At 40.8% G+C, this 13,995-nt stretch overlaps 1 protein-coding gene across 1 annotated transcript in view; it reads right to left on the bottom strand.

Moving 5' to 3' along the window:
* The window catches only part of AKNAD1 (AKNA domain containing 1), a 56,181-nt gene that overhangs the window by 30,542 nt on the left and 11,644 nt on the right, over nt 1-13,995 (bottom strand). Inside the window, exons 2-5 of the mRNA XM_064587531.1 lie at nt 4,669-5,757; nt 2,496-2,535; nt 1,960-2,108; nt 1,801-1,863 (exon numbers count right to left, since the gene is read on the bottom strand). Of these exons, the coding sequence (XP_064443601.1) occupies nt 1,801-1,863; nt 1,960-2,108; nt 2,496-2,535; nt 4,669-5,649 (1,233 nt within the window). The 5' untranslated portion in view covers nt 5,650-5,757. The remainder of the gene's footprint in view (nt 1-1,800; nt 1,864-1,959; nt 2,109-2,495; nt 2,536-4,668; nt 5,758-13,995) is intronic.

Here is a 13,995-nt window from a genome sequence, read left to right as displayed (position 1 = left end):
GCTCACCATTTCTTGGCTTTCAATCCTCCAATGTTGCCCCATCACTTAACCTCAGGGTAAAATCTAAGCTCCTTAGGATGGTTTAAAGGTCTTTCATGATGTAGTGCTTAACCCCCTCTCTCATTTCCTCTCTCTCTTTTCACCACACTACCCTGAGCTCCATCTGGCCAATTACAGTGCCATACAGTTCCTCAAACTATCAGCACTCCCTGTCCCCTGTGCCATTGTACCTGCTGATTCCTTTTCTTGGAACACCCTCCTGCCCCTACTTTGCCAATCTCATACATATTCATCCTACAGTGTCAAGCTCACAGGTCAGTCACTTCCAGGGAGCCTCCCCAGGTGCCCTCGAATTGGCAAGGGTGAGCCTCTTCTAGGCTGCCATTAGCATTATATGTAATATTTCTCGAGCTTCATGTTGCTTATCTGTTTATCTTTTTTAAAATTTATTTTTATTTTTTTATTGTTATGTTAATCACCATACATTACATCATTAGTTTTAGATGTAGTGTTCCATGATTCATTGTTTGTGCATAACACCCAGTGCTCCATGCAGAACATGCCCTCCTCAATACCCATCACCAGGCTCACCCATCCTCCCACCCCCGCTTATCTGTTTCTCAATCTGTTGTTCCTAGGAGACTGTAAGCCACTTGAAACTGTTTCTTCATTTCCAAATCCCTAGTACCTGGTAAAATGTCTGGGACATAGGAAGTACCTGATAAGTGTTTGTTGAATGAATGAATGAATGAGTTATTTAATTAATATGAAGAACGAATGAATAATGCACTGTTGCATTGTGTCTCTTAACATTTGAGTCCTCCTGGTTTTTGTCTATGCTGTCTGATTTCCACTGCACAACCTGCCCTGAGCTTTGCTTGTGGTCCTTCACATCGGGACTTCTGACCACCTGCCTTCTGATCACCTGTTGCTGACCTAATGGCCTGAACAGCATCTTTGACTCTGCACATTTCTGGCTCTAGCAATCTCAGCTTTCTGCCCCATTGCCATGCTCCACCCCAACTTCCCACAACCCTGGCACTGATGAACAAGGCTGTGTGGTACAATATAAATTAGTGATTTGATTAAATGCAACAACAAGCAAGGATGTGACAGTCACAGATTTTGATCTGAAAAGCATAGCTTTAAGATCAGTTTTAAGTTTTCAAAGTTTTATATATTGAGTTGTCAGGTACTGGGAAATTTTATAACCTGTATCCCCCAGGACTCAACAACTCTGGATGGACTTGCCCTTTATAACTGACATGTTATTCTCTTAAGTCTACCATGGTCTCAGATTTATTGTGGGGTGACTGCTAAGAAATAATAACCATAGGTAATAGATTCCCCTGAGAATGAGAGAGGGCTAAATACATGTAGAAATAGAATTCTAAGCTCTTTTAGCCCCTGTAACACAAAGCCCCCAAGCCTCAAATAACCAAAGAGATCCTCAGCCTCAGCGTGTTGGGAGGCTCGGTGGGGGGATGGGAAGATGGGGAAAGTGGAAATAGTGTAAATTAAACACTAACAACATTTCATACTAGTTACCAAATATATCAAGCTTGAAATATGTTATTAAAGATCTTAATTCAATTCATCATTAATAATTAAGAGCATAATATATGTAAGACACAAGGCCAGGCCTCTGGAGGTCATTGCCCTTAATCTTCAGCAAAGTATTTCCAGCAGAACATTTCTACTCCCACCAATGTAGAGAAAACATGGTGCTATAAAGTCATTTGTATTTACCCAAGTCAAATTCCCTAACAGAGATGTTTAAAACTGGATAAAATTTATTACCAGCCTCTTATCTTGCAAATGATAGGGAGAGTCCTCTGCTATGCTTTTGGAAAATTCTTGTACCTACAGTGAAAAAATGCAATATTTCATTAATGGCAAGATGTGTTATGTCTGACTTTGGTCACTTCTATTCATCATAATAAGCTTTAAAAACATTACTTTAGTCTTCAGTTGATCAGTCTGTTCTTTTAACTTCTGGCACATCTGTTTCCCCTGGATTATCTTCTGAAATATGGAAGAAGAACTTGGGAAAATGTCTTTCTGAGACATTGATGACACTTTAAAGAGACTCATCTCTGATTCTATTCCTGTATAAGAAAGAGTAAGTTTTGGCTTCCATTCATCTCAATTTTACTGCAGATTTATTAAGTACTAAAAACAGAAGTCCGTGGCAACGACCACCATTTGCTATTTAACAAAAGTTTTCAAAATGTATATCTAAATCAAAAAGATTTAAAAAAATATTAGTACCTGGGACGCCTGGGTGGCTCAGTCAGTTAAGCGTCTGACTCTTGATTTCGGCTCAGGTCATGATCTCAGAGTCGTGAAATCGAGCCCCACATCAGGCTCCATGCTGAGCATGGAGCCTGCTTAAGATTTTCTCTCTCCCTCTCCCTCTGCCCCTCCTCCCATCTCCTCTCTCTCTCTCTCCCTCTAAAAAAATAAAAAAATCAAATCAAATCAAATATTAGTACCTGTGAGATGTTCTTGGTGAATATGTATTGTGGGCTCCATCTGTACAATTAAAGGATAAGAAAACACTATTTATTGCTAACGCCATTATTCAAAAAGATCCAAAATGTGTGGTCATCATGGAGGTGGCCCAGAGTTGTGTCAAGAGCTGGGTCCCTGATGCCAAGGTTGAATTCCACTCTGACACTCATCTGCTGGGTGACTCAAGACAATTACTTCATCACTGTGAACCTCAAATTCCTCAGCAATAAGATGAGGATAGAAATAGAACCTACCTCCTAGGGTTGTTATGAGGATGAAATGTTAGGTATTACCATAAGATCTGGCACGTGGTTAAAGCATTCATGACACATCAGCTGTTACTACTACCATGTTCGATAGTATTACGGGGACTACTGAAACATTTCTCCCAAAACTGGACCGTAAGCTCCATGAGGGCAGGGACCACTGTTGGTCTTCTCACCAGCTATGTGGCCGGTGTTCTCACTAACACTGTGCACACAGTAGCCACACTCTAGAGAATAATAAAAAACCGTAGGCATTAAGTTCCAAAATGTGAGTCAAGATAGTGATTGTTTACTCACCACAGACTAACAGGACAGGAGCTTAAATTCCAGAGTGACTCACGCTGAGGTCTTCCCACTGTTCTCAACACAGAAAGCTCAGAAACATGCTCGTGCCCGAGCGCTCAACGGTGGTGGTCAAACTAGACTTTGGTTATGACGAATACCTCAATGGTATGATGGATAGTCTATTCTCCAGCCTTAATCGACAGGACTAGAGAAAATCAGACACTTGACTTTAGGCTGCCACAGCCAGAGAGAGGTGAGCCTAATATCCAATCTGTTCCTACTCATCTCCAGGCCCAAGGACTGGGCATCCCCAGGGGTGTTTTCCTGCAAGCCAAGTGAGGACCCCTGAGACTTGCCAGTGTCAGACACAGAGAAGCACACCAGTCAAGGCCAGGTGGGCTGCTGGCTTCAGGTGTGTGGGGGGTGGGCGTGGGTGGGTGTTCTGCCCAGGCTCCCCAGAGCATTCGGCTGAAAGAGAGGGCTGAAGCATGAAGGGGTGGAAATGGAAACAGGCAGAGAGTGTTTTCCAGTTCAGATCGCCCTTCGTACACAGCTTAAGGGAAAGATCATACTGTGTGGGCAAAGTGCCAGAGAACTAAAATGTTTACTTTGATCATTAATGCGAATTTACCTAACTACTGAACCTCAAGTAATCAATGAGGTCCCAAGCCTCAATGTGTTGGGAAGTGGGATGGGGGGATGGGAAGATGAGGAAAGGGGAAATAGTATAAATTAAACATTAACAAAATTTGGTCTTCGGGGGCATCTGGCTGGCTCAGTCGGTAGAGCATGCGACTCTTGATCTTGGGGTGGTGGGTTTGAGCCCCATGTTGGGTGTAGAGATTACTTAAAAAAAATAAAGAAAATCCCAATGTAAGCATTAAAAAAACTGCTACTAAATAGTTGCCAATATAGGAAGTTTGGAATGTTATTAAAGACCTAAGTTTGATTTGATTTAGCATTAATAACTAAGGATGTAATATATGGAAGGCAGAAGGCCAGGTCCCTGGGGGAATTAAGCAATAGAATGATGAAGACAAAGTTGCTGCCCTCCAGAGTACTCAAGTCTAGTGGAAGAAATGGATATTTCCAAATTATCATGATCCAAAGCAGGCTAACATAAATAAATGCTCTGACAGAAACCTAAACAACAGAGGATGCGAAGGACTGACTGGGGGTGGGAGTGAGACTCAGAAAGTCCCCCAGCCAACGGGGAAATGAAGGGGGCCATGAAAATGCGCACGTCTTTGACAAGCAGAGGTGGGATGTTCCATGTGAGGCAGGAGCTCCAAGGGTGCGGGCCCAGAGAGCTTGGAGACCAGCCACTTCACTGAGGATGACTCCTGGGGGATGAGAGCGAGGTTTATAAGGGTAGGATGGAGCCCAAAAAAAATGGGGAAACTCAAATTCCAGGTCAAAGAATTTGGAGTTTATTCTATGATGTGTTGTTGTTTGTCCAGCCCCTGATTCTTCTCAGGAAGACACCCACTGAGCTTCTGAGAGGTCAAAGATTAGGTCAGTTCCATGCACCTTGCAAAGACCCACACTGTACGGATGAGAAGTGGCCCCAATCATGCATTTCCTGGAGACCACTTTCACTTACCTCTATCTGTTGTGAAGGTTCAGCAGTTTTCCTTTTCTGTCCTTGTCTTTCAATACAGTTTGGCCTAGACATGCTTTCTAAAATATCTTGCACAATAGCTGACTTATCTCTCAATTTAGGAGAAAAGCTGGCTTGTTTATCTGTTGTAAGTGGTTTATTAATTGTTTTATTTTTAGGGACTTTCCCTTTGGGAGCAACCTTAGGGAAATCAGATAACTCGTAATGAACCAGACTATGGCCATGTTTGAATCCAGTGCCTGAAACTGCTTTTTCGGTCTGCAGTTTCTGGGGTGGCTGCCCTTGGCAACTTATTGGTTTATCATGCGGACTCTTGATTTTAGTTAGAAAATGTGAAGTTTCTTGATGGCTGCTCTCTCCAGCAGCCTCTAAGTCAGAGGCGTTTCCTTCTGTCACAGTTAGTGAACAACAGGGCATATTGCTGTTTTCACCACCCCTTTTGGGGCTCAGTTGGTCTGTGAGTTCTGAGGTTTGTTCTTTTGGCCAAGAATTCTTAACATAGCGCAAAATAATATTTTTAACAATATCTTCATCAGCACTATCAGCATTAGAAATCTCTGGGAAAGTTTCACAATTAATGCCTTGACCTTTTAAGAATTCCTGATTGGAAAGATGATGGAGTAAAATATCAGAAATGTTTGACTTGGAAGGGTCTCTTTCATTAGCCAGAATATCAAGATTTACAGTGGATTGTTTCTCTTTATCATAGTTTTTGTTGATAACAGTTTTAGTCATTTTACCCAGAGTCATGACCATGTCTGCATTTCTGCAAGTCTCTCTATATGTAGCCTTTTCTTGAAGGTCATCTACTGTTAAAGGAATTTGATTTGAGACATCAAGGATGTCATTTTTTGAGGTAAAATTGTAATCACTGTATATCTTAATTTGGGAGAAATCCCCATCATAAGGCAAATCTTTCTGTTGCTTAGAAGTTGTATCTTCTAAGAAATTGGCTTTGTCCATGTATGTGCAGCCTGACCTCCTTCGTCCCTTGCTGCCTATTCTTGATGTTCTTAATTATAACAGTAGATCTTCTGGTTTTCATTGATTGTCTTCATTGTGTGTCCTATTCTGTGCAAAATGAGAAGAACCTCATTGTTAAATACATTGGAATAATGTATGAAACTGTGCTTATATTGCTGTTTATGCCAGAACAAAATGGATGCTTTTCATTTAACAAACATAAGGCAGAACACTCAGCCAAGTGGTATATAAGCAAGGAATAAAGAAAAAAAAAAGTTGGGAGGAGGTTTTACATTTTCTTTTTCATTAAATTTTGAGGGAGAATTTGGTCTCTAGTTAATGACCAAATATTTATCAATCTCTCCTTGGAAATGCTATTTGGAATTTATTCTCCCAAAATAGGAGCTTAGGATGCAAGTGAAGGATTGCTACGTTAAAATGCCAGGGCTGTCACTTGTCCACACATCACTGACAGGCCTCCACATTGTGTGTTACTGAAAGCTGGCTCAGCTCAAACATAACCACCAGCCTTCTCTGTTCTGGGGCTTTTTCTTCTGTCCCTCCAGACATTCTGGTCCCCTTCTCCTGATTTTCTCTTATATGTTAAAGGCAGAGAAAGACTAATAGAAATATGACCAAGGAACAAAAAGTCCTTTTGAACACCCAGAGGCCAGTCTGCCGCCAAGCATCCCTCTTCTGATTTAAACCCGAGCAGAAGCCAGTCGGAGAGGTTACCTTGCTCTGAGCAGTCCTGACTGGTTGCCACAGCCTGGTGGTAGCAGTGTATCTTAGGGGTACTCCTGAAAATGATCAGAGCAAAACCATCTGCCACTTGGTATCAGTCTTTCTTTCTTTTAGACAAAATTGAAAACATCCATTTAGATATCTCCTCCTGATTTGTGAACTTTTGGAACAACTCCTTAGAAGCAGTAAGATTTCCTCCAGTTTTAGGTGGAATAACTGAGACTCTGACTCAACCAGGGTCCTGCAGCCACCCGCTGCCTCCCTTGCCCATATAATGACAGGGTTGGATGAGCGGGTCTCTGAAGCTGTCTCCCCTCTAAATTTTTATGAGTCTGTGAACTTGTGGTTTATTAGATAACCTGAAAGTCTAAAATAATATGTCTGACCAAAAAAAATGAGCTAAGAAAAAGGAGTACAAACTAAATGTGGTAAAGACGCTTCCAGAACCGTGTTCAAAAATCTTAATTTGTAGATATGTGCCAAAATTAGAGAACTCAAATCAAAAAGATATTTTGTTTAAAGCAAGGGGGGAGGGGGAATGGAGGGAGGGAGAAGAAGGGAAGAAGGGGAAGAGGAAGAGGAAGAAGAGGGGGAGAAAGGAATAGGGAGAGTAGAAGGATGGGAGAAGAAGAAGAAGAAGAAACACTGCAGGATTACTTTAAATTATTTAGTGCCTAATATTTACTGTAAAGTGAGGTATATCTTCATGAACAGAATCACAGGTTACTCCAACCCAAATTGAAGAACAAGGGAAAATGCTTCCCAGGAAAGTCAAAAGCACAGTGGGAAAATGTGAATTCCAACTTCTCTATTCATTAGCTATATGCCATCGGGCCAGTTACCTAATTTTTCTGAGTCTTAGTTTCCTCTTCTGAAAAATCAGAATAATACCTAGTTCATGGGATTGCTAGAAGAACATGAGATCATGCATGTAAAGCTCTTGGCATAGTGTTTGGCACAGAGTGAGATGGTAGTTTAAAAATGAAAAACAAAAACAATCTCAGTGCTGGAATACTGAAGAATGCCCAGATATGGAAGGCTAGGTACTCTATTTGTGGGTATATCTAAAGGTTAAGGGAAGAAGTAGCATATCTGAGACATGATTTCTGTAAGAGTTTTAAACTATTTTAAAAATCTACCTGTAAACGAATATGTTGTTTGATGGTGAAAACTATCACTAAATAAATTTAAATAGAATGTGTCCAAGACATCCAAATGGCCAACAGGTACATGAAAAGATATTCAACATCACTCATCAACAGGGAAATGCAAATAAAAATCACAATGAGATATCTATCTAACACCTGTTAGAATGGCTATCATCAAGAAGACAACAACAAATGTTGGCGAGGATGTGAAGAAAAGAGAACCCTTATAACACTGTTGGTGGGAATGTAAATTGGTTCAGCCACTATGGAAAACAATATGGAGATTCTTCAAAAAAATTTAAAATAGATCTACCATATTATCCAGCAATTCTACTTCTGGGTATATACATAAAGAAAGTGAAAACAGGATACCAAAGAGATATATGCACTTCCATGTTTATTGCAGCATTATTCACTACAGCCAAGATATAGAAACAACCTAAGTGCCCATCAGTGAATGAGTGGATAAAGAAAATGAGGAAGAAGGATATCCTTCTATTTACAACAACATGAATGGACCTTGAGCACATTATACTAAGTGAAATAAGTCAATCAGAGAAGCAAATACTGAATAATATCACTTAGATGTAGAATCTAAAAGAGCCAAACTCCTAAATACAGAGAGTAAAATGGTGGTTACTAGGGGATGGGTGGTGGAGGGATAGGACAGATGTTTTTTAAGGGTATAAATTTTCAATGAATAGTAAATAAGTGCTAGAGCTCTAATGCACAGCATAGTGAATATAGACAATATTGTATTATAATCATAAAATTTGCTAAACTTAATTATTCCAACCACTAGAAAGAAATAATAATTATGTAATATGATAGAGGTACTAATTATCACTACAATGGCAGTCATATTACAATATATAAATGTATCAAATTAACATGTGTACACTTTAAAATTACACGATACTATGTGCCAAATATACTTCAATAGAAAAGTCTGATTTCTGAGGGAAAAAAGAGTATCTTTAAGTGCCTACAGAGAAAGGAGAAAAGAAAGATGAATTCTACTCTCGCAGGACTTTTAGTGACCCAAGCTACGGCCCCAAACTCATCTTCATGCCTTCTTTGTATCTTGAGATACACTTTGCTGACCTCTAAGCCCTTTTTGCTAAGAAAATACCCTTTGTTAGCCGGATCCTAGTTTCTCAAATATCATCCCACTTAAACTGATAAAAATTTAGTTTTTGCTAAGAAAAAGAAAAGGAGAGAGACTACCAAGATAAGCCAGAAGCCTGAGGAACTCTCTCATTAGACATGGGAAAATAGCTTCTCATATTATTATTGTTATTGTTATTTGTGTGTGTGTGTACACAAAATATCAAAAGGATTTTGTCTGTTAAAGGACAATCTACATCCTTAGCATTATAATTATAGGGCCTCTTACAGGTAGATGGAAGGAACCAGAACATCTTCTCATGTCAAAACCCAGCTCAATCTGAGAATCCAATGGCGAATCCAAAGAGATTCTGGTCAGAACCCAACAGAACCTTTCTGTAGACCCAATTTGATTTGCTGAGTTCAGGTGAACACATTTAGGGCCATGACCGCTTATGTAGCTATACTGACCATTATGTGCTCAGCAATAGCTCACAAATCACCCTGAATGCTGAGCATATGAGGCTAGCACATCCCAGTGACCCAGCCCTGTGAAAACACTTCAGTCTGGGCCCTGAGCAACAGGTGCTCACCATGTTGATGTCTATCCCTTGTGTGGTTTACTTTTTTATAAAGTCTGAATTTGGTGTTGAAGTGCTGACTTATGCTCACTAATTTGTCCAGTTTAAGAGAAGGTAACCATGGTTGGGATGACTAGGGATCTGACGGAATCAGTTAAGAATGTCTATAGGAGGGAAAACCAAAACTCCTTAGTGGTTAGAGGTCAAACATGGTCAGCGAATCATTGTTTCTGGGTGGTAGGTGATGTTTGTTCTATTCACTAAGCCCATTTAGTGATAATACAATGTTATGTATCATGTTCTATATTGGAGGATTATTTCCATCTTTAAAGGAAAACTGTGGGACCGTGTGCCTGTGACAGTCACTTAATCTCATCCCTAATACCCTCTGTTCTGTGTTTAGACCTTTGCTAGCTTCCAGACAGGCTATGACCCAAGAGGCAGAGGAAAAAGCAGACATTGTTTCTACCCACCCTTGCAAGATGCCCTCCACTAAAGTATGAACCACTTAACACTCAGGTCTTGAACCCCACTCTTCTAAGATCAACCCTATGAAGTATAATAAAAATAGTTGACTGTTGGATCCAAATTCTTCTTACTCCTTTATATGTGTATCAGGAAAAATGTGAATAGATTAGAGTTAGGAGCTTTAAGTTCATGATCCAATGATTTTTTTTTTTTAAGATTTTTTTATTGCAGTGCCTGTGTGGCTCAGCCGGTTAAGCATCTGCCTTCGGCTCAGGTTATGATATCAGGGTACTGGGATGAAGTCCCAAGTCGGGCTCCTGCTCATCAGGGAGTCTGCTTCTCCCTCTCCCTCTGCCCTTCCTCCCCCCACTTGTGCTCTCTCTCTCTCTCAAATAAACAAAATCTTTTTTTTTTTAAGATTTTATTTATTTATCTGAGAGAGAGAATGGGAGACAGAGAGCATGAGAGGGGAAGGGTCAGAGGGAGAAGCAGACTCCCTGCCGAGCAGGGAGCCTGATGCGGGACTTGATCCCAGGACTCCAGGATCATGACCTGAGCCGAAGGCAGTTGCTTAAGCAACTGAGCCACCCAGGCGCCCAATAAAATCTTTTTTTAAAAAGATTCTTTTATTTGGGGGGCACCTGGGTGGCTCAGTTGGTTAAGCATCTGACTCTTGGTTTTGGCTCAGGTCATGATCTCAGGGTTATGAGATCGAGCCCCACATTGGGCTCAGCTCAGAGTCTGCTTGGAGTTCTCTCTCTCCCTCCTCTTCTGCCCCTCCCCCTGCTCTCTCTCTCTCTCTCAAATAAATAAAGAAATAAAATCTTTATTTTTTATTTTTAAGTAATCTCTACACCCAACGTGGGGCTCAAACTCGCAATACTGAGATGAAGAGTCGCATGCTCTACTGAATGAGCTAGCCAGGTGCCCCTGCAACAATATACTGTTCCGCCTAGAGCAATATGCTGCTTTAAGTCTTCACCCAACACATGCCACAGTCAACACAAAGAGGTAAAACAATAGCAGTAGCAATAGAAACTCACCTCCATCTTGAGGGTCTCTGGACATCATAGAGTGAACCTGAGCTTTTCGATACAGATGAACAATCTTTTAATTATAAATCATTTTTCTTTTTTTCAATAGTAGGAAGTTGGCTGCAATTAAATAGAACAAAAACTGAGCATCCATGGTGTGCCTGCTTCTTCCGTGTTCCTTCAATTGCAAGAAATTAACTTTGAAGACTACCTAAGGAACTTCTGATGTGATCTAAACTTGTGTGTGTGTGTGTGTGTGGTCTCTTAAGAGCATTCAAAAATACTTAGTTTGACTCTTTTATTTTTCAAATTCCCTCTATTTCTAGCTCAGGTGTCTATTTACCCACGAAGGCAAATAGGAGATGGTTCAGAATAATATGTCCTAGGCCACGCCCAGAGGCTAGGTATTCATGGATTTTGTATCCAGTGTATGGTGTTTCTGGATTCAAGTATTTTCAAAGGTAATGTGAAACATTACCTCTGCAATGACTGCATTTGATTATGTGCTGTAATGCTCTCAGCTAACTTTATCTCAGAAGTGTGGGCGCCCACAAAAGCAGTGTCTATAGCTGTAACCATACACCTTTCAGCATGGCCGTCTGGTTTTCTCCTGTCATTGAGTGGCAGGAGGGAGACACTGTGTTGGAACAACAAATCAACCCAGTGTTCCCTTGAGACCCATATGGGTATATTATTTACAGCCCGCCTTGGAGATGTAGGCCTTTGGTAAGTGTGCATGAATCTGATGACCACCTGTTACAAATTATTTACCCTGAAACTATTTGAAAATTCTGAGCAAAAAGCTTTTGAAACTGTGAGTGAACAGTATTTGGAGAAGCTTCCTCCCTGTGTTTTACCAGCAGCCCTTGCTTGGTGTCCTCCCCCCGTTGGGGGTCAGTGCTGTCTCTTTATCCAGTTTTCCCGTTGACATAGCCATGCAGTCATCTTGGATGGTCTAATTTGTGCTGTAAAGCACAGACCTTTGCTGTGCTTTGGAAACAGAAAACTCCTGCCAATTGATTTTCTAAAAATAATTCTAATCACGAATTTTAAAGAACATTGATTTAAAGAAGCTATTTTAAAAAAAAAAAAAATAAAGCCTTGTCCTTTCCCTAAACTTTCTTGCTTAAGTTTGGCAACTCCCAGAGATAAGGGGGGCCAGAATATTAATTATGTCCTTGTAGAAAAGTAATAGTACTACTTCCTTAACCCCTTTCTTTATAAAAAGCCCAGAGACTCCCCCCAACATGACTATGATGTAAATATTACCTAATCCAATGCTGAAATGCCAATTTTTATTGGACAATTTTGCTTGCTATATTAAGATCCTAGAAGTGACAGCCATACAAAAGGAGAATAATGCTTAGCATTCAGCCTATTATGATTGGCTTGTGTAGGCTTCATAAACACAATTAAGGCACACAATATCCAGATGAGGTGTTTCTTCACCACTCAAGCAATATCATCATCTCCGAAATGGTAACTCAGGACAGTGTAAACAATTTAGGCCAGGAAATAATTACCAGCTCAAAAGATAACAGTGCTTTGCATCTAAATAACACTTTTTAACCACGAATATCCAGCCACATTACAAACTCTAACTAAACACTCTCAGAGACTTAATAGGTATTTCCCTTTAACCTCAACAGATTGAAAGAGAGAAAGCAATTTAATCAAAATTACACAGAGGGGCACTAGCAGGGGGGATTTGTCCCTTGGATTCTAGTATTAAGTGGAGAGTAAAGAAAGCAGTTTTATGGAGGGCGCACTACGTGCTGGGATTGATTCATCTCATCAATCCTTTCCATGGCTCCTGAGATAAACACTCTATCATCCCCGCTGTAGGCTAAGGAAATGAGCTCAAAGGAGCAGCTAGGACAGCTCAGTCTGATTCCAAAGCCAACTTGCTTCCACTCCTATGAGACCACGTGTCACAAAGTGGAAGAAGAAATAGAAGTGGTCAGAAGCAACAGAGCTTTTTTTTTTTTTTAACAGGATTGGTTATTAATTTTCTATTCCTGCTGTAGCCAATTATCCCAAACTTAGTGGCTTAAAACAACACTAATTTATTATCTTTCAGTTCTGGAGGTCAGAAGTCCAAAAATGGGTCTCAGTGGGCTGAAAGCAAGGTGTCAGCAGCCTGCATTCCTTCTGGAGGCTCTAGGGGAGAATCCATTCCCTCGCTTTTTCCAGTTCTAAAGGTGATCTGCATTCCTTGGCCCGGTAGTCCTTCCTCCATTTTCAAAGCCAACATCATAACGTCTTCAAATCTCTCTCTCTTTTTTAAAGATTTTATTTATTTATCAGAGAGAACGTGTGAGCGCGCGCACAAGCAGGGGGAGTGGCGGGCAGAGGGAGAAGCAGGCTCCCTGCTGATGAGGGACTCGATTCCGGGACCCCGGGATCATGACCTGAGCCGAAGGAGATGCTTAACTGACTGAGCCACCCAGGCGTCCCACCATCTTCAAATCTCTTTTTGACCCTGACCCTCATACCTCCCTCTTTCACTTCACAGGACCCCTGTGATTACAAAAATGGGTCCACCCAGATAATTCAGGATAACCTCCTCCCCTCAAAACCCCTAACTTAATCACACCTGCAAAGTCTCTTCTGACCTGTAAAGTGATATTCACAGGTTCCAGGGATTAAGATGTAGGCATCTTTGGGAGCCATTATTTTGTTTATCACAGTACTCTATTTTATATTTTGGAGAATTCTTAGAAAACCAGGACCTATGCCTCATCATTTCTTCCCCAGCTGGTATCTCTTGTGCCTGTTACCCCCAAAGCCCCTCTGAAAATGGAGCTTTGTCATCTCATGGAGCAAACTTGTTGAGATACAGTAAATACTATAGGAAGACATACCTCAAAGTGGAAGGCTTAAAAAAAAAAACTGTGAATGATTGGGACACCTGGGCAGCTCAGTCGGTTAGGCGACCGACTCTTGGTTTCAGAGTCCTGGTCTCAAGGTTGTGAGATCGAGCCCCCTGTGGGGCTTATGCTCGGTGCAGAGTCTACTTGTCCCTCTCCCTCCCCCTCTGCCCTTCCCCTGCCCACTCACTCATGAGTACTCTCTCTCTCTCAGATAAGTAAATAAATAAAATTTATTTTTAAAAAAATAAATTAAAAAACCATAAACAATAGCTATTTATGCATGCAACCAACTGGAGGCATCTCAAAATAATTACGCCATTTGAAATAAGCCAAAGAAGAGTATACATCTATATAAAATTCTACAAAATGCAAAGTAATATATAGTGACAGA

This window comes from Mirounga angustirostris, unplaced genomic scaffold (assembly GCF_029215605.1).
Source record: "Mirounga angustirostris isolate CCGP_5_RB_7025 unplaced genomic scaffold, mMirAng1.0.hap1 SCAF_4, whole genome shotgun sequence".
Taxonomy (NCBI): domain Eukaryota; kingdom Metazoa; phylum Chordata; class Mammalia; order Carnivora; family Phocidae; genus Mirounga; species Mirounga angustirostris.
Note: the sequence above shows the minus strand (reverse complement) of the source record. Positions and strands in the feature narration are given on the sequence as shown.